A 21,427-nucleotide genomic window follows, 5' to 3' on the forward strand; every position below is an offset into this window, starting at 1 on the left:
TCTCCCTCTGCCTGTGTCTCTGCCCCTCTCTGTCTCTCTGTGTATGTCTATCATGAATGAGTAAATAAAACCTTTAAAAAAAAAAAAGAGGGCAGCCCTGGTGGCTCAGAGGTTTAGCACCACCTTTGGCCCAGGGTGTGATCCTGGAGACCCAGGATCGAGTCCCATGTCGGGCTCCCTGCATGGGGCCTGCTTCTCCCTCTGCCTGTGTCTCTGCCTCTCTCTCTCTCTATCTCTGTATCTCTCACGAATAAACAAACAAAATCTTTAAATAAATAAATAGATAAATGAATTAAAAAATAAAGAAAAAGAAAGAAAGAAAGAAAGAAAGAAAGAAAGAAAGAAAGAAAGAAAGAAAGAAAGAGGTAAAAATGTTGAGATGTCACTTCTGAATTCAGATTATAAAAAACTGTGACTTAGGTCTTACTCACATTCACTCTGGCCCTTCTTGCTTGCTCTGAGAAACAAGCTGACAAGTTGTGAGCTGCCTTTGGAAAGGCTACATATAAGGAACTGAATGAAGGCAGCCTCCAGTCAATAGTCAACAAGAAACTGAGTCCCTCAGTTCAATGGATAATGATAAACAAAATCCTGCCAACAACCATGTCAGTGAACTTAGAAGCAAATACTCCCCTAGTTGAGCCTTCAGATGTGACTAATGCCCTGGCCAAAACCTTGATTGTGCCCTTGTGAGAGACTCTAAGCCAGAAAATCTATCTAAACTATGCCTAGATTCCTGACCCACAGAAACTGAGAAATAACAAATGTTGCTGCCTTAAGCCACTACGCTTTAAGGTGATTTATTACACAATTATAGATAAATAGTACAGTATGGTCGCTAAATAGCCAAAGGATAAACCATAGTGGATATGTTGGTTTTTGTCTTCCCAGAATCAAATGTTCTTTTCTGGCTAAACATGCCTTAGTTTTCCTTTGGGGAACTATTCTCTCCATTATTCTCAGTATCCAAGAGGTTTAGATGGTGTTGACTCATCCTCCCCTACAACTAAATACTCTCAACCTAAACTTGACACATGAGACCAGATGCTGAGACTTCTGTTGGAATTACTGTGGGGAGTAAAGCATTCTTCTTGTTGGACTTGAAGTTGATAGAATATAAGCCTGGAACTATCAAAGCCATAAACGAGGGAGAAGTTTTAGAAAAATAAAACCAATACAGAGAAAAGGAAAGTCAAGGAAAAGAAAATGATGAAATCCTGTTGACATTTAAGCCTCTGAATCCAACAATGTCTCAAGTCTATCTCTTGATTTCACATGAAGAAATAAACTTCTTTCTTCATTGTTTACCTTAAATCAATTTGAGATGAATTTATGAAAAAAAAGAAAGATTTTCAACATACTAAATCTAGGAGGTTCCATGAGAACAGGGACCCAATTTGTTTCATCACAACTGTATATCCCATTGCCTAGCCCAATGCTTGGCAAGTAGAGATCACTAAATATCTGTTGAATGTGTGAATGAAAGTATTCTAAGAAAAAATAATGAATAGGCCCAACTTAGGAAAAATGCAATACAAATGTTTTATAATCACTAAGAGATTAAAATAAAGCACCTTAAAAAAAAATAAAATAGGGGCTACTAGGGATCCCTGGGTAGCTCAGAGGTTTGGCGCCTGCCTTTGGCCCAGGGCGTGATCCTGGAGTCCGGGATAGAGTCCCGCGTCAGGCTCCCTGCATGGAGCCTGCTTCTCCCCCTCTGCCTGTGTCTCTGCCTCTCTCTCTCTGTCTATCATGAATAAATGAAAAATAAAAAAAAAAAATAGGGGCTATTGGGTGGCTCAGCCAGTTAATTGTCTGCCTTCGGCTCAGGTCATGATCCCAGGACTCTGGGCTCCCTGATCAGAAGAAGTCTGCTCTCTCGCTCTCTGTCAAATAAATAAATAAAACCTTTAAAAAAATTAAAGTAGTGTTCTAGTTCTAAAACTTTGAAAGATCATTTAAAAACATTATTTTAAGTATAAAGACAATTTGGATTAGATAAATTATTTCAGCACATCCACTGTTCATTTTATCTCATGTAAAAATTCTCTCATCTCTAGGATGACATCTTTTTATTGTGAAAGAAAAATTCCTCTTTTTAGATATATTCTCATCTTGGGGTATTTTTGAAATTAAGGTTAGAATTTGTTTGAGCAATACTATATTAGCTAGTTCCCCAAGCACTATTTTGAATAAAATAATCATGTCCTCAAATCAATTGATTAGAATTCACAATGCAAGTCTTTGTCATAGATACAATACTATAAATAATGTTTTGGATCTCAGGTTAATTAACAGAAATATCTATTTATACATAACATCATCTAGATACAAAAATTAATTTACAGGAAATACAGAAGACAGAAGAGTATTTCAAACTACACCATAGGGATACATTTAGTAAAGTCCAGACCGTGGGAAACTGCTGGACCATTTGGTTTCTTCAACAAATAAACTGCACGGGTGAAAACAGAGATGGAAGGAGAACCAACAGATTAAGATACTTAAAACATGTCAGCCAACTGCATGCAACATGTAAACCATTTTGGATCCTGATTCAAACAAACAAACTGTAAAAAATGTGACATGTAGAAAACAACTGAAACTTTGAACACTTCCTGGATATTTGATAAATTTTTTAAAAGATTTTATTTATTTATTCATGAGAGACACAGAGAGAGAGGCGGAGACACAGGCAGAGAGAGAAGCAGGCTCCATGCAGGGAGCCCAATGTGGGGCTCAATCCCAGGACTCCAAGATTACGCCCTGGGCCGAAGGCAGGTGCGTGACCACTGAGCCACCCAGCATCCCTGATATTTGATAATATTAAGGAATTATTATTTTTAAGGTACAATAATGGTATGTTGAGTCCTTACCTTTTAGCTGTATTCTGAAAATTTTACAAATAAAATATGATATCTGAATTGAATTCAAAATAATTGGGAAAGGAGGAAGATATGAATATGGATGGGGCAGGCTTGATCATGGATTGTTGGTTGTTAGGGCTGGGTGATGAGTACCCTAAAGATTCATTGTGCTATTCTAATTCTGTGTATGTATTAACATTTTTCATAATAAAAAGTTTAAAAATTTAAAAATAAGTAAACAGAACAAAGAAAAACTATACTGTACCTAATTATTATGAATCTAATGATCATATCCAAATTAAAAAATCTGGATACTTAGGCTAAAGAGTATTTGGGTAAATCTAGAAATTATAAGATATATGCATCCAAATAATTATAATAATCTGAAGTCTGAATATGAAGACAGAGGCAACTGATACAGACAGGCAGAAGAAGAGTTAGAAGGTACAGTTCCTCTTTCTCTGGCAGACGGTTTGCCACTGGTACATTGTCTATGGCTTCTTCCTCCTACCTTTTGTCAACTTTTAAAATATTTGTTGAGCGTTCATTATATGTAAGACACTGGGCTTGAAGTATAGTACTGTGCCCTTAAGAATCTTACAATTACACAGATAATCTGTCCCACTGGAGTTCTCTGACCTGAACATTTCCATCTACCTCCATTGCCACATCCCAACCTTCCAGGCTTCTTATACTACAAAAGTACCTGTTTTTCTCTTCCTTACTCCCAGTAAGAACTTCCTACCATCTTCCCACTTTGGCTTGCCTTAGGTAATTCTTAAAAGGAAAAAAAAATTTTTAAATCAGGTTAAATAAGCTTATACAATTATAAATAAATACAATAATGTAAGCCTAATAGTGACTAGCAGGCTAGGCCTGCCATGGGGTCAGCCCCAAGAGTTAGATCTAACTTGTGACAATTTCTTCCCTCCTTCCTCAACCGAATCCACATATTTGCTAATGTTTCAAGTTTCACCATCCCTGCCTCAACCCCACAACCACAGCAGCTGTGGGTACTTGGGTTCCACTAAGTGAAAGGTCCTTACCTTATGTCATGAAAAAGTTATTAATGGCATAGTTAAAATATTTCTAAATTTTTATAAACCTGATTTAAATATAATTGGTGAAGATAATTTCATATTCTGTATAGTGAGCTAATGTGAAAAGAAACAGGTTTAATCAACCATGGAACAAACATAATGATACCTGCATGGTTCTTCGTTTAGTTAATGTCACTTGGAAATTTTTCCACTCCCAACGTTGTTCCACCACATGTGCAAAAACAACATGCCCATTTCCACAGGCTCCAGCGATCTGAGTGCCATCAATTGACCACGCAATGTTAAATATGCTGCCAGTGTTGGGCTTTTCTAAAGCATATGACCACTAGGGAAGAAAAAATGAGAGAAAAATCAATATACTGAAAAAAAATTTAAAGAAGTTTTAGATTGAGCATACATTAACATTTTAAGATAATTTTTTAAAAGAATGTGTCTTTATCCTAGAATTAATATTTTTCATAATAAAATGTATACTGAACAGAAGACATAGATGTAATTTTTAAAGTACAAGCAAAATATGAAACAAGTGTATAACATCTCTTAAGAACTGCAAAAACACCATTTCCATTCAAATCATTATTTTTAAGTAACAATACTGAATGGGCAAATACAAAGATTCTGCAGGAAAAAAAAAGACACCTTAGTATTCTTAAGGATCTCTATAGTCTCTACATCTGAAAAACTGGTTATAACATTTCAATAATGTCACTAAAAACTGAAACTAAACACACAATATAACTAAGCATCTCTGATAGACATTTTAAATAGTGAAAGCCTAGGTTAATGGATCTTCTTTTCTTGTTTTATTTTTTCATAATATAGTAAATATAAGTTCTTCTAGAGTCTACCTATCTTTTTGAGAAAGTTATCTAAAGGTATCAATAAGCACCCACAGGGACAACAGAGACGTGTGTGTGTGTGTGTGTGTGTGTGAATAAGACAGAAACATATTTGCTAGGATGATTTATTTGATTACATTTATATATATTCTCTTTCCATTCTTCCAACCTTACAGCCTAATGTCAAATTAAGTCTTGAGTTTTTGGTTGCTCTTGGGTGGGTATTTATTTTGTTGTACATTATTGTTGTTGCAAATATGTTCATTGTTAGCTATAGGCTCACTGACAAAAAGAAATGTGGAGAAAATGGGAAAAAATGTAGAAAAAGATTAATTCACACTACTATCAAAAAAGACTTTAAATTCCCAATAAAGTTCATATATACAATAAAAATGCTGAATGACTCTTACTACTCACTGACATGTTTTTCAGCTCCCTTCCACCATCCTTCAGACCTCTACCTGTTGCTTAAGTAAAAGGGCTAAAAAAAGTTATCGAGGAGGAGGTAATAAGCAAACTTTCACTTCATTAGCAGCATGAAAATGTTAGAAACTTCTTTTTTGAAATTAAGAAGAGTAAGTTCAAAAGTAGAATATATATAATAGTTAAAGTCACCTTTTTAAAAATAAGTAAAGACAAAGAACATCAAGGATACAAACAATGTGCTTCTGGCAATAAAATGAAATTAACTCATTTGTGTTTAACAAACAGAATTATGAAACACTGTATGACTACTATTTTGCATAAAAATTAAGTGGTTAGTATAGACAAATGAGACTTATTATTAATACACAATTCTTAATAGATTGAACTAAGCTTATGGCACATCTGTCATCCTAAATCTAGTCTGTTCTCATGGTGTAGATGCAACAGAGATCTTATTTTAAATTGTATTTTAAAACCACAGATTCATATTTTAAAACTATTTACTTTTTTTTTGAGAGATAGTATATGAGAGCAGGGAGTGAGGATGGCAAAGAGGGGCAGAAGGAGAGAAAGAATCTTAAGCAGGCTCCATGCTCAGCGTGAAACCTGACACGGGACTCAATCTCATGACCCTGAAATCATGACCTGAGCTGAAATCAAGAGTTGGATGCTTAAACGACTGAGCCACCCAGGTGCCCCTTAAAACTATTTAAAGTATGATCTTAAAATACCCAAAGAACCAAATCAGCAAGAAAGACACATCTTACTAAAATTAAACATAGAAAAATGTATCTAAGAACTCCTGGATACCTGATCCTAGCTAAGAGGAGAACATGGAAAGAAATGTTTAGGTAATACTATCATCACCCTATCTTTGTCTGATTTCTTTCAGAGTCCTGTATGGTTCATCAACAATGAAATCTGCAACATGCAACTTATCCCTAAAAACAAACTTCAAAGAATGTAACAGTACCGTGATATTAAAGCTATATTAAAATTTTACATTTTATTTAAAATTAAGAAGTGATTTCTTTTAGATGACTCTAGTTTCAAAAATAATACAAGCACAAGCAAATCATCAGAGAATGGGTCTTTAATAGTCATGGGAGTGGAGGTTGGGAGATAAGGTTATTTTGTCCAGTCAGAAAATTTTAATAATTACTGTTAAGTCAAAAAGATCTATTTATAATCTGTGCTTTAAACAAACTTTTAGGGATGCCTGGGTGGCTCAGTCAGTTAGGTGTCATTAAGTGTCCTACTCCTATTTTTTTTTTTTTAAGTGTCCTACTCTTGATTTCAGCTTGGGTCATGGTCTCAGAGTCCTGGGATTTAACTCCACATTGGGCTCCATGCTCAGCAGGGAGTCTGCCTGAGATTCTCTCTCTCCTTCTCCTTCTGTCCCACCCCCACTCCATGCTTTCTCAAATAAATAAATAAATGTTTAAAACTGCAAAAAAATAAATAAATAAATAAATAAAACTGCAAATAAATAAATAGATTTTTAACACTCTAAGTCTCTTTTCTTCCCCAAATATGCCATGGAATATTCACGTTTATCTTTCCAACTCTAGAAAGAAATGAGGCAGCTTCCCTAGATGTAATTTAGTGATACTAAGTAAGAATCATGAAGATGGATTTTTAAATATCCCTCTTACTTAATACATCACTTGCTTTAACCCAACTATCCCTTACTTTAGGATATCCTCAGGCCAGCAGCATCTACATTGTCATCTTGTTAGAAGTGCAAATTAATGGGCCCAACTGCAATCCTATGGAACATGACCCTCTGGGGATATGAGGGCCAGGAAACTTTTAATGAGCTCTTCCGGGAATTCTTAAGCATGGAAAAGTTAGGACACTGGTTCTTAACTCTGGTTGCACATTAGAGTCACCTGGGATGCTTTTATAAAAGATACCAAAACCCAGGAATCCAATCAATTAAATCCAGAAATTCTTGGGATGGGATCTGGGTATATTTTTTAAAGTTCTATATGTGGTTTTAACGTACAGCCACTGTTCTACAAGGAAAGAAAAATCTGCAATTTGGTTTAAGACTATCATTAACAACTGGCTCAGTGTTAATACCCTGCCAGTTCATCTGCCAACTCTTGAGAAAATTACATGACTGGTGTCTTAGCCTCTAATCCAGCTTCTCATAGTTATGTGTAAACTTGGGTTTTTACATTTGTTAGCAAGTCCATGCTTGTTCTGCTCACCACATGATAGGCCAAAGAGTTGAGAGGCTGGATATTGGGGGCAAGGAAAGTGTCTTACTTTGGAAAGTCAGCAAATCAAGGAGATGTAGGGCTATTGAACCAAAGAATCATCTTCCCACAGCATGAGATTTGAGCTTCTGTTATGTTAAGAGAGGGAAGTGGGAATTTGCAAATCTTATCTGTAACTTACCTGAATGAAGGGCTAAGCGGAACTTTCATTTCTTAGTCATTGCTAAGATTGGTCCTGAATTGCAGTTACAAAGATGCAGTTTTCTATTACTGTTATAACAAATTACCACAAACTTAGAGTCTTTTCTAAGTCATAACTCCAACATGGTTTTCACTGAGCATTGTTGGCAAGGCTATATTTCCTTTTGAAGGCTCTACAGGAGGACCCATTTCCTTGATCATTCAGGGTGTTAGCAGAATTCAGTCTCTTATAGTTGTAGGACAAGGAGGTTCTCATTTCTGTGCTGGCCACAGGTAACTTCTAGGGGCCACCTGCTGTGGTGGCCTTCCTCCATCTTTAAAGCCAGCAACAGGGGATCCCTGGGTGGCTCAGCAGTTTAGTGCCTGCCCTTGACCCAGGATGTGATCCTAGGATCGAGTCCCACATCAGGCTTCCTGCATGGAGCCTGCTTCTCTCACTGCCTGTGTCTCTTCCTCTCTCTCTCTGTGTCTCTCATGAATAAATAAAATATTAAAAAAAAAAAAAAAAGAAAAAGCCAGCAACAGCAGAATAAGTTGCTTTTACTTTCAGTCTCCTCCTCCTTCATCCTTTAACCCATCTGGGAAATATTCTCAGCTTTTAAAGATTTGTGATTAGACTGGGCCAATATGAATAATCCAGGATAGTCTTACCACCTAAAAGTTCATACCCTTAATCACATCTACAAGTTCCTTTTGCCTTTTAAGGTAACATATTCACAGGTTCTGGGGATTAGGGAATAGACATCTTTGGGGTCCTATTATTTGACGACCTACTGTGAAATTATAGCAATTTGGGGATTTTATTATTTTTTATTTTTAAAAAAGATTTTATTTATTTATTTGAATGAGAGCACACAAGTGAACAAGCATGAAGGGGGGAGGGGCAGAGGGAGAGGGAGAAGCAGAGGCCCTGATGAGCAGGAAGCTTAATGTAGCTGGACCCCAGGACCCTGGGATCATGACCCAAATAGACGACAGTCACTTAGCCGACTGAGCCACTCAGGTGCCTCAATTTGGAGATTTTTAAAGTTTTTTTTTTTTCCCTAATGATTCAGATTCAGATATGAGCATGAATCATGATTCATTCATATATAAGCATGAAACACATGAACCAGTGCTTTTACCACTTTTTAGTAGTTTGGGGTTTGTGGTTTTGGCTTTCAAGAGGTTTATTCACAATTAAAAAGAAACTAAACAATAATCTCATCATGTTGTCACCAAATGGTAGTAGGATCTTGGTACTGTTCACATAGTATTGAATTATCAAGGATATCCAAAAGGAAACATTAAAAAATTATTGAACAAGTTACTTTTAGAAAGAAAAAAAAATGGGCTTATGAAATCAAAGAAAATATGCATTTAATAGTCTATCATGTAAATTGTACAGAAAGCATTGAAATCATACAGGCATACTTTATTTTATTGCACTTCACTTTATTGCACTTTGTAGATACTACATTTTTTACAAATTGAAGGTTTGTGGCTATCTGCATCAAGCAAGTCTATTGACCCTATTTTTCCAACAGTATCTTCTCACTTCATGTCTCTGTGTCACAATTAGGTAATTCTTGCAATATTTCAACATTCTTCATTATTATCATATGTGTTATGGTGATCTGGGATCAGTGATGTTATTATTGTAATTGTTCTGGGGCACCATGAACCATGTCCGTATAAAACAGCAACCACAACCCTAATCAGTTGGCAGCCATCCACACTAAGGCAAAACCTTCCACTAGCAAAAAGATTACAACTCACTGAAAGCTCAGATGGTGGTTAGCATTTTTTAGCAAGGAAGTATTTTTAATTAAGGTATATACATTGCTTTTTTAGACATAATGCTACTGTATACTTAATAAACTATAATATTGTGCAAACATAATTTTTATATGCACTAGGAAATCAAAAAAATTCAACTTGCTTGCTTTATTGTGATATTTGCTTTATTGCAGTGGTCTGGAACCAAGCCCACAAAATCTCTGAGGCATGTATGAATTAAGAAAAAGCAAGCTATTATTTTTTATGAATACTTCCTGATAGTATAAAAAAATTATACTGAGATAGAACTTTCCTTAGAGAAAATATGAACATCTTAGAATTCTGAAGGGAAATCCTTAAGGATCAATTTTAAGTTATTAAATCTATGGCTCCTAAACAGATGATACTGCAAATAATTAGGTATGGCCTAATGGTCTGGGAAAAAAAATCTATAGAATTTCTTTAAAAGGGAAGGAGGTGCAGAAGGGAAAGTTAATTTAAAAATGATGAAATAAAAGGAAATAACATCTTTCCTTAAATCAAAATAAAGGACTTAAAAATTTTTACATGATTGGTATCTCTGGCATTGACTAATCAGAATGTGTAAATATTGAAATTTATTTTATGAGATATTTATATATGTAGGAAATAATATGAGAGAGATTTTAGAAGAGGAAATTGTACCACTTAACCCCCAAATGGAGGGTGGAAGAGCAATGACATATCGTGTATAAGGAGTTATAGGTGGATTGGTCCACATGTAATGGGAGCTTTTGCATGATTTTAGCATATGTATACCTAAAGAACATTTGTCAACAGAAGTAAAGTTCTGTACTTCTAGACATAGATAATTAAATTTAGATCTTTAGGTACTGAAATCAGAAAAAAAGCAAATTCAAATTTGTGCTTTGTGGTTAAAAAAAAAATCTCTAGTCATTAAAAAAAAATATTTGGGGGAAGCCTGGGTGGCTCAGTGATAGAGCACCTGCCTTCAGCTCAGGGTGTGATCCCAGGGTCCTGGGATGAGTCCCATATCCAGTTCTTTGTTGGGAGCCTACTTCTTCCTCTGCCTGTCTCTGCCTCTCTCTCTCTCTGTGTCTCTTATGAATAAATAAATAAAGTTAAAATTTTTAACTTAAAATAAAAATTTTTTTAATGTTTTTAAGTTATTTAACCAGAGAGGAAGTTTACTTTAACCAAGTTTAGTCTTATCCTAAATAAAGACAGACATATCTAAAAGTTCACCATTATTCTATTCCTTCTCTATTTTCCCATGATTATAACCTTTGCCATTAAATAACTGTTACTTCATTATCTGTTTACAAGCTTTGCACAGTGGCAGTACCGGAGCCAATGAGATTTATCCAAAGCACGATTATTGCTTATTATCTGTTTACTTATCAGTACTCCTTCCTAGAGAACACATATTATTCTTTGACTAGCTAGAGTATCATAAAGAGCTTAGACACATCAATATTTGTTAAATGAATGAATGAATGAATTAATGAATGAGTAAGCCTGTGTCCTTAGGAAAGAATTCCTTCCCAGAGCTCAACCATGACTTCAACCTTTTTAAAATTAAAAAAAAAAAAAAAAAATCCAAGTAACAAATTAAAAGCCAAAAATTTAGAAATTTTAAAGTAGTCTTCTCAAAAACATCAACCAAACTGATTAAATGGACCATTTCTACTAATGACCTAGTCAAAATGTTGCAATGTACATCATTAAGTTATTGTGTTAAGTAAACGTAAGTCATTAAAAACCAAAACAATCTGTTTGTACGATGATCCATTAAAATATGATATTTATGTAATACCTGCTATGTGTTAGGTATTGATTTCTAGAAGATTAAAAGTTAGTTCTATAATAGAACCCTGATTTTGTTATGCTTGGTGAATTTCTCAATTCTGATAGCAGGGTCTCATACTGTAAAGGAAGGACAGTTCCTTGACCTGGCTTCTGGAAGATAACCCTGTAACCTTGTAGTCAATTCTTTTTGCTTAATGGTTTCTGCTACTTGTATCCAACTATAATAAAATGTAGAATAAGTATGAAATTATAGGGTCAGCCACACTTCTCTAGCACTACTTGAGTTTTTCCCATTTCTAGTATACCATGTGCTGTGCTGCCTCTTCCTATATAGCAACCTTATATCTACAACAAAGAAACAGGGCAGCCCAGGTAGCTCAGCGGTTTAGCGCCACCTTCAGCCCAGGGCGTGATCCTGGAGACCCCTGATCAAGTCCCATGTCCGGCTCCCTGCATGGAGCCTGCTTTTCCCTCTGCCTGTGTCTCTGCCTCTCTCTCTCTCTCTCTCTCTCTCTCTCTCTCTCTCTGTGTCTCATGAATAAATAAAATCTTAAAAAAAAAAACACAAAGAAACAAACAACACCGTACTATTAGTTATGAAAGGAAGCAAGCAGTATGTCCAATGGCCATGGAAGGGATATCATAGAACGGTGGAGTTGAAAGGAAAGAAGCGATCACTTAGCTTAGCCCATTTAACTTCGTAAATTTATCACTGAAGTCTTAACTCTAGGGATCTACAACCATGTCAATACTACTTGTACATTAAAATACAATACAATATAGGGCGCCCGGGTGGCTCAGTGGGTTAAGTGTCTGACTCTTGATTTCAGCTCAGGTCATGACCTCAGGGTGGTGGAATCAAGCTCCCTGTCTAGTTCTGCACTTAGTGCGGAGTCTGCCCGAGATTTTCTCTCTATGCCCCCTCCCCCGCCCCTGCAGCTCATGCTCTCTCTCTAATAAATAAAATCATAAAAAAAAAAAAAATACCACACCATCACACTGGACAGCACAATACGGAGAACTGAGAATGCGCCTATAAAGGATGTTCCATCTAAGAAAAGAGACCTTTTTTCCCCTGTATTCTTCCAAACTGCTTAGGCATATAGTTCCCCACCAAGGAATCAAGAGATATGTATACTAAAAACCATGACTTGACTATAATAACTTACAAAAGTACCTCCCAAATGCCAACGTCACCCTTTTCTTAATACTGCTATATATATATATTTATAAATATATATAAATACACTAGTTTAAAAGAATTCTCAACAGGGATCCCTGGGTGGCTCAGTGGTTTAGCGCCTGCCTTCGGCCCAGGGCGTGATCCTAGAGTCCCGGGATCGAGTCCCACATCAGGCTCCCTACACGGAGCCTGCTTCTCCCTCTGCCTGTGTCTCTGCCTCTCTCTCTCTGTATCTTTCATGAATAAATAAATAAAATCTTTAAAAAAAAAAAAAGAATTCTCAAAAACATATCTTTAGCCAAGTTGGATGAATTCAATTCATAAAAGCATGTGTTCACAAATCAAGTTTAGGAGGAAGAGACGACAGATGCAAAGTTTCTCACATTTCTTTGTTACACTAATGATTTTTAAAATCAATATTCTCTCCCACATACCAGGAATTAGGAAATTGCAGGCTATCTTAAATTACATGTGTTAACATACATAATTGACAATGAGAAGTTACATATTGCAGTAAGACCAGTTACTAAAGACGATGAATCATTGCAATTATTGTAACTGAATGGAAGAATGAATGAACAGAGGGTCTTTTTATTAAAATGACTGCATATTTGCGAACAGAAGGAAAAAAAATATGGCAAAAGTTCTCTTATACAAGCAATAGCACCACCTGCTGATTAATAAAAGCAACAACATCAGTTAATTTTAAAATTTGGCCAAAGGTACTTATATATTCAGATTTTTTCCCTTGAATTCTGTTCCATTTAATATGATATAATACAATTCGTTAGTATATTCTGTATATTTATTTACAATAACTGATTTGATTTGAAAGTTTCTACTTCACATTATTTGAATCATGCATTTCTCAAAAATCAAAAGTAAAAATAAAATTTATTATGAAATCAAGGGAAAAATTATGGTACGATGACTTTTAATTTTTATTCCACAAGTAATTTACTTGTACCATAATTTATTTTACTAACCACTCAATAATATATATTTAATTTGTGTCTGATATTCCCTGACTACCCCACCTAAAATGACATCTTCCTTACCCAATCTTATTTTTTATGTCATTTATTATCATTTAATATATTATAAATTCATTTTGTTTGTTTGTGTATAGCTTTTCATCTGCTAGAATGAAAACTCTCAGGATCCCTGGGTGGCGCAGCGGTTTGGCGCCTGCCTTTGGCCCAGGGCGCGATCCTGGAGACCCTGGATCGAATCCCACATCGGGCTCCCGGTGCATGGAGCCTGCTTCTCCCTCTGCCTGTGTCTCTGCCTCTCTCTCTCTCTCTCTGTCTCTGTGACTATCATAAATAAATAAAAATTAAAAAAAAAATTTAGAATGAAAACTCTCAAGAGCAGGTATTTATTTTGTTTACTGCTGTTTCTTTAACACCTAGGGCAAGTGCCTGGCATATAATAGACTCTCAAAAACTATTCATGAAGGAATCAATGAACATGAAAATAGATGAACAAATGAATATGCAATGCATCTTTAAACTTCCTTGAAAGGATAATAGCTCTGTTAAAGTTTCAAGGATCTTGATAGATTTTGCCAAATTATACTTGAGAAAAGTTGTACCAATTAATACTCCTTTTGTTGCTTTTTGAGGAGGCCCATTTTCCCATTTTTCAATGAGTGGAAAATGGCATTATACTGTGATTTTTATTTGCATGATGAAGAGACTGATCATATTTTTGGGTTCTGGGGGGCATTTACAATATACCTCTCTTTTTTTGCTCATGTTCTTTAGTTCAAGATTTTCTATTTGATTCCTTTTCTGTAATTTCTCTTTATTGATATTTTCTATTTGTTCAGACCTTGTTCTTTTGGTTTCTTTAAGACTTATTTATTTTATTTCAGAGAGAGAGTGAGTGCACATGGGGGGTGTGGGGTAGAGCAAAGAGATAGGGAGAGAGATAATCCCAAGAAGACTCCCCGCTGAGCATGGAACAGGATGTGGGGCTTTGATCTCACCATTCTGTGATCATGACCTGAGCTGAAACTAAGAGTCAGATGCACAACCAACTGTGCCACCCAGACAGCCCTGGTTTCTTTTTGATCTTTACCTATGGTTTTCTTTAGCACTTTAAGCATATTTAAAGTCTTTATCTAATAAATCCAATGCTAGGCTTCCTCAGGGATAGTTCTTTTTTTTTTGTAAATGGGCCATACTTTCCTGCCTCTTTTGTATGCCTTGTAATTTTTTGTTGAAAATGGATGTTTTGAATATTATAACATGGTAACTCCGGAAATTAGATTCTCCTCCCTCCCCAGGGTTTGCTATTGTTGCTTTCTTAGGGCTACAGTAATTTGTTGTTTTTTTTTTAAGATTTCATTTATTTATTTGAAAGAGAGAGAAAGCATGAGCAAGGGAGAGGGGGAAAGGGAGAGGGAGAAGTAGACTCCTCACTGAGCAGGGAGCTCAACTCCAGGCTCGATCCTAGGACTCTGGGATCGTGACCTGAGTAGAAGGCAGACGTTTAACTGACTAAACCACCCAGGTGCCCCTGAAGAACTTTTTAAAAACCTGTAATGGGCAGCCCTGGTGGCCTCAGTAGTTTAGCACCACCTTCAGCCCAGGGTGGGATCCTCGAGATCCGGGATCGGGTCCCATGTCGGGCTTCCTGCATGGAGCCTGCTTCTCCCTCTGCCTGTGTCTCTGCCTCTCCCTCTCTCTCTCTCTGTGTCTCTCATGAATAAATAAATAAAATTAAGGAAAAAAAAACCTTTATTGATCTGTACAATTGATAAATAGTCATTAAGAAAAGATCACACTAAACAAAATCATATAAAGAAGGAAAAGATGACCCAAATATAGTACTGGGTACACCTTTATCTGCGTAGTTAGACATATGAGTATACAATTTTATACAGGTGGAATCACAGAATAACATGTTCTCCTATAAACGTGGTCTTTTCACTAAATAACCATGGATATCTTTCTAGGTTATTAAACATAATAGCTCTTCCCTATTTTAAATGAATTAAGGGTATTCCATTTTAGGTATAATCAAATAATAACCTGAGGAATGGATAAACAAAACGTGTCATATTCATATATTGGAATATTATTTGTTCAGAAAAAGGAATGAAGTACTAATATATGAAACAACATGGATGAACCTTGAAAACATAGTAAATCAAAGAAGCTAGTTCACAGGAGGCCACATACTGTATTATTCCATTTATATGAAATGGCATGAATAGGGAAATCCATAGGAAAAGAAAGGTGATTAGTAGTTGCCAAAGGCTGGGAGTTGGGGAGGGAGAAATAGGAATTAATAGTAAATGAGTATGCGATTCCTTTTAGAGGGGAGGAACATGTTCTAAAATTAGAGTGTGGTGGTCATACAACCCTATGAATACATTTAAAAATACTGAATTGTATACTTTAAGTGTGTAAAATGTATAAAATATAAATTACGTCTCAAAAAGCTGCTTTAAAAAAAGCAGGCAGAAACTTAAGAAGAGACAATGGATGAAAAAGGGAAAATAGTATTGAGTGAATTTCCATTTTTTACGACCTTATATCAGAGCAGACCCTAGTTGGTGCCAAGCATTGTGGCTAAACCTCAGATAGAAACTTGCTGTCACTGACAGAGAAATCAGAGGATAAAGTTCAGGCTGATCATGCAGTTGGAAACTGAGGGGGAAAAATCCAAAAAGAGAAACAGAGAATTCATCTTTCCTCCAGAAAGAAGACAGAGCCTGAAGTCTGAGTTCAGTCAAGTTAACTCCCTGTTAACAAACACAGAAAAATCAGTGCTCTTTAGTGAAACATAACAAAATCCAGACTCATTACTATGTATTGCTCACAATGTTCAGAATACAATTCAAAATTACTAATTATACAAACACACAAGAAAAATGGCCCAAGAGAAAAGGCAATTGGTGACAAAATGCTAGAATTAACAGAAAATTATTTTAAAGAACCTATTATAACCAAGGCCTAAATGGGAAATATGATTTTTAACATATTAATAACAGAAAATCTCAGCAAATAAGAACTATGAAAAAATAACCAAATGGAAGTTCTAGATGTGAAAAATATAATATGTGAAATTAAAACTCACTGGATGGGCTTATGAAAAGATCAGAGATAATTAATGAAAGAACTACTAAATGAAGATAGATCAACAAAAATTATCCAATTAGAAATCTGAGGAGAAAAAAGATTGGAAAATTTTGAATAGAGCCTTGTTGACCTGTGGGATAATATCAAAGGTCTAAAAAAATTCACAACTGTATTCCAGCAGGGAAGGGAAGAAAGAATAGGACAGGAAAAAATGTGAAAAAATGGCCAAAATTTGCCCAACCTAGGTGAAATCATAGATTTATATATTCAGGAAATGTACAGAAGCCCAAACAAAACAAATACAAAGAATACTATACACTATCAAACTGCTGGAAACCAAAGACAAAGAGAAAATCTGTAAAGCAGCCAGAGCTAAATGCCACTTTATAATCAGAACAATGATACAAAGAGTTATTTTTTATCAAAAGGACCAAAAGAAAGTGGGAGAATATTTTTAAAGTGCTCAGAGGAAAAAATAAAACTCTGTCAACTCAGAATTCTAAATCCAGTGAAGATGTCCTACAAGAATGAAATGGAAACAGACATTTTTAGATAAACAAAAAGTAAGAAAATTTTTAACCAGCACATGTATACTGAGATACACCTAAAGGACAATTTTTAAGCTGAAGGCAAATTATGTCAGATGAAAACTAGAATCTTCAGGAAGCAATGAAGAGCACTAGAAACGCGGAACATGTAGGTAAATATAAAAGACCACTTTTATTGTCTTAATTTCTTTAAAATGATTATGACTTCTAAAGCAAAAATTATAACATGCTGTGTGATGTAATACTAATAATAACTATAGCATAAAGGAGAGGTAGATAAATGGAGTTACATAGATACAAAGTTCTTATATTTTACACAAAATAGTATAATATTAACTCCAAGTAGTATATGAGACAAAATAAGCCTCAAGTAATGCCCATTCTCTCTGGGTAAAGGACCAGGTAGAAGGGGGCCCTGGTAAGCTGGAACCCTTTTGACATAACTACCCTAACTCCAGGCACTCACCATGAAAGAAGCCATGGCACCCTCTCCACTAGGCATGGTATGCTGTGGAGACAGCGGATAGAACGCTATGAAACATTCCCACCCTGTACTCAAAGAGCAGAGGTCACACCCCTCCTCTTCCCTACATGGTGCTGCCAAGGCTATGAGGTAGATCTCAGTCAGACCATTCCAGCCCTACAATACTGAAGCAGTGGTCCTCCCTGATCAGCACTGCGAAGACCAACAAGTGGGACCCTGTCTACCATCCCCAGTTTGCACTAATGACAGGAAAGAGGCACCCAGCTCCTCTCAATAAGAGTTGGAGTAGGATTATGGAGTGAAAGGGAGCCACAGAAAGGTGTTAAAGCTTTAAGTCTGTGTATGAAGCCTCTTGAACCCCATCAAGCAGCTCATACATGCAACCCACTAGAATCAACAAAGTAACACTATGACAATTGTACTGCAGTGTGGAAGAAATACCACTTAGGTTTCAAATTTGCCTTGGGGTTAAAAACAGGGCAGACCAGAATAGCACTGCAACTGCTTTAAAAATGAAACTGATATCTGAACCACAGTCCTCAAAAGTGAAGCAGGACATGGGTTCTCAATCGATACAGGTAACTAACTGCCTGACTAAAGAGAAGCTATAAATAGAAACCAGGGTTATATATCAGCTTAGTGAGAGTCTTTTTAAAATATCTAATTTTATAATGAAAGTTAATGGCAATATTAAATTTATTGTATAACAACTGAGTTAGAGTAACATATCTATTCATAAAAATATAAAATTTCTGCTTTTTCATCATAGGGAATATAGTTGATGGTATCATAATAGTACTGTATGGTGACAGATGATAGCTACACTTGCGGTGAGCACACTGATACATACGGACTTGTCAAATCTCTATGCTGCGCATTTGAAACTAATGTAACACTGTGTGTCAACTATACTTTCATTTAAAAATCTCCTTTTCTGGGGCAGCCTGGGTGGCTCAGCGGTTTAGCGCCGCCTTCGGCCCAGGGCCTGACCCTGGAGACCCGGGATTGAGTCCCAGGGCAGGCTCCCTGCATGGAGCTTGCTCCTCCCTCTGTCTGTGGCTCTGCCTCTCTCTTTCTCTCTCTCTGTGTCTCTCATGAATAAATAAATAAATTCTTTAAAAAAATCAGCTTTTTCAATATTCCTGTCATCAATCTAGTTACATACTTGCACAGTAAGAAAGGTATTCAAACCAAAACCTAATCTATCATTAGCTACCTTCAAGCATTTGAGTTTGTTCCTCTCCACTAGAAATATTAAAAGAAAATGTTTTAAAAATCGTATTTTTCTACATTTAATATTTCTCAGATAACCAGAAAGTTTACATTACCATCATTCTTTGAAGCTTATTTTGTAAAATTACCATCTAATTTTTGTCAAGGAAGCCTAGATAAGAATTTTTAATAAAATGTTAAGAAACACTGCATTCAACTAAAATTTGTGAAGAGCTCTCAAAATAGAAATCTAATAAATATGTAGTAAGTGCTGGGGTACATATCATTCCTGAGGACCAGATTCTTATATCTAATATTGAAATTCTTCCAAAAACTCTGGCTCTGGATAAATGATTACTACTACTTAAACTTTCAGTTGCAGGTTATGAGAGAAAAAAAGAAATGAGCTACATTTAAGAGTAACATTTCCAGGTTGAAGAGAACATCTACTTCCCTCTTAAAAGAAGCCTTAGCAGGTCTTTTCAAGAGATAAACAAATGTGTGAGAAAAGCATCCAATATCAGCTGACTGAAATTTTTGGTTATTTTTTTTTTAAGATTTTATTTATTTATTCATGAAAGACAGAGAGAGAGGCAGAGACACAGGCAGAGGGAGAAGCAGGCTCCATGCAGGAAGCCCGATGTGGGACTCGATCCTAGGACTCCAGGATCATGTCCTGGGGGAACCGCTGGGCCACCCAAGCATCCCTCAATTTTTGGTTCTAAGTTGATATCACTTACTTGTTAAGTAGAAAAGATGAAGAATCTCAATAAGCATTGCCTTCTTACATTTCATCACACTAAAATGCCTTGATCCTCCAAATAGATTAGTTCCCATTTCTAGGAACAGCCTCCTAGTAAAATGTATTGCAACTGTAATTAAATAAGTGTGTAATCAATCCTTTAATATCTATCTTAGTAACAAGAAAATAAACTCCACAGGGGCAATATCCACTTGTTTTTGTTTTTATTTTTATTTTTTATTTTTTTTTTAGATTTTATTAATTTATTTGAGAGAGCATAGAAGGAGAGGGAGAAGCAGACTCCCCACTGAGCTGAGAGCCCAACACGGGGCTCAGTCCCAGGACCCCAAGATCATGACGTGAGCTGAAGATAGATGCCTAACCAACTGAGCCACCCAGACACCCATTTTTCTTTTCTTTCTTTTTTAAATTTTATTTGAGAGAGAGAGAGAGAGAGACTTGGCATTTATTTTTTTAAAGATGTGCAGAAAGTACTTATACAGGTAATTTGGTTTTGACTCAAAATGCTTACAGCATTTATACCTTAGGAAAGAGAATTATTCCTCAAGAAACATGTAATGATTGCATAAAAGAGTTCCAAGTAATTTTTGTGAAAATATGCAAGGTAAAAATAAAAACAAATCCAATGAATTCCCATTGACAATTCAATGAATATAAAAGCTCCAATGGTATTTACAACTAGTTATTCTGGGTTAGTTTAGAAAATTAGGAGACAATATAATCACATACATTATTCATATACTATAAACTTTTTCCCTATAGCAAAATGATAAAGAGTATAGATTATTCTTGAAGACTAGATTTTTACAATATCTAATACTGAAATTTGGCCACGGAATAGCCCCTGGGTAAATGATGACTACTAGTAATTACACAATTTAAGTTACAGATTATGAGAGAGACAAAATATTATATCCCCAAAGTAATTTTAAATGAGACAGATGCTAAAGAAGAATCAGACGAATAAGTTACATGAATTTTTTAAAAAGAAACTTAATCTTTTCAATTAGACTACTCTTTTGGTATCATCTTCATTATCATTTCTTCTTTCACCTCCAAAAATAAAGCATTTGTTCTATAATAGGCCAAGCATTAACACTTTCAGAACTCAGAAGGAATAATCAAACATCTTACACGTTTTACTTAAATATTCCCTGAAGTGTGGTCTGAGGACCACCTAATAAAGGTAACCAGGGAACTTCTTAAAAATACAACTCCTTGGACCTCATTCTACTGAGATTTTGGTTCATCACATTGTAAATAGGGACCCCAGAATATATAGTTTAGCAATACCCAGGTGATACTTATGAACACTGAAATTTAGGTAATTTGATTTATCAATGTAATGACTGCACAGGGATCTAATAAAATATATCACACAAAGCCAGTACAAATTATATCACACCACTTTTCTGCCCCTGGAAGCCACCGAGTAAGCCTCGTTAAAGTCTCCCGTCCCACCACCGTCATGTCTAAGTCAGAGTCTCCCAAAGAGCCTGAGCAGCTGCAGAAGCTCTTCATTGAGCTTTGAAACAACTGATGGAAGTCTGAAGAGCCATCTGGAGCAATAGGGAATGCTTACGGACTATGTGGTAATGAGATCCAAACACCAAGCACTCCAGAGGCTTTGGGTTTGTCACATATGCCACCGTGGAGGAGGTGGATGCAGCTATGAATGCAATGCCACACAAGGTAGATGGAAGAGTTGTGGAACCAAAGAGGACTGTCTCAAGAGAAGATTCTCAAAGACCTGGTGCCCACTTAACTGTGAAAAAGATTTTTGTTGGTGGCATTAAAGAAGACACTGAAGAGCATCATCTAAGAGATTATTTTGAACAGTATGGGAAAATTGAAGTGATTGAGATCATGACTGACCGAGGCAGTGGCAAAAAGAGAGGTTTTGCTTTGTGACATTGATGACTGTGACTCTGTAGACAAGACTGTCATTCAAACATACCAT

The 21,427-nt window shown here is 35.9% G+C and overlaps 1 protein-coding gene across 7 annotated transcripts in view; it reads right to left on the reverse strand.

Moving 5' to 3' along the window:
* The window catches only part of IFT80 (intraflagellar transport 80), a 123,301-nt gene that overhangs the window by 46,365 nt on the left and 55,509 nt on the right, over nucleotides 1-21,427 (reverse strand). For all 7 annotated transcript variants that reach the window (XM_049105826.1, XM_049105828.1, XM_025425417.3 and 4 more), the window contains one exon: nucleotides 4,074-4,253. In XM_049105826.1, the coding sequence (XP_048961783.1) occupies nucleotides 4,074-4,253 (180 nt within the window). The remainder of the gene's footprint in view (nucleotides 1-4,073; nucleotides 4,254-21,427) is intronic.

The sequence above is a fragment of the Canis lupus genome, chromosome 34 (assembly GCF_003254725.2).
Source record: "Canis lupus dingo isolate Sandy chromosome 34, ASM325472v2, whole genome shotgun sequence".
Lineage (NCBI taxonomy): Eukaryota > Metazoa > Chordata > Mammalia > Carnivora > Canidae > Canis > Canis lupus.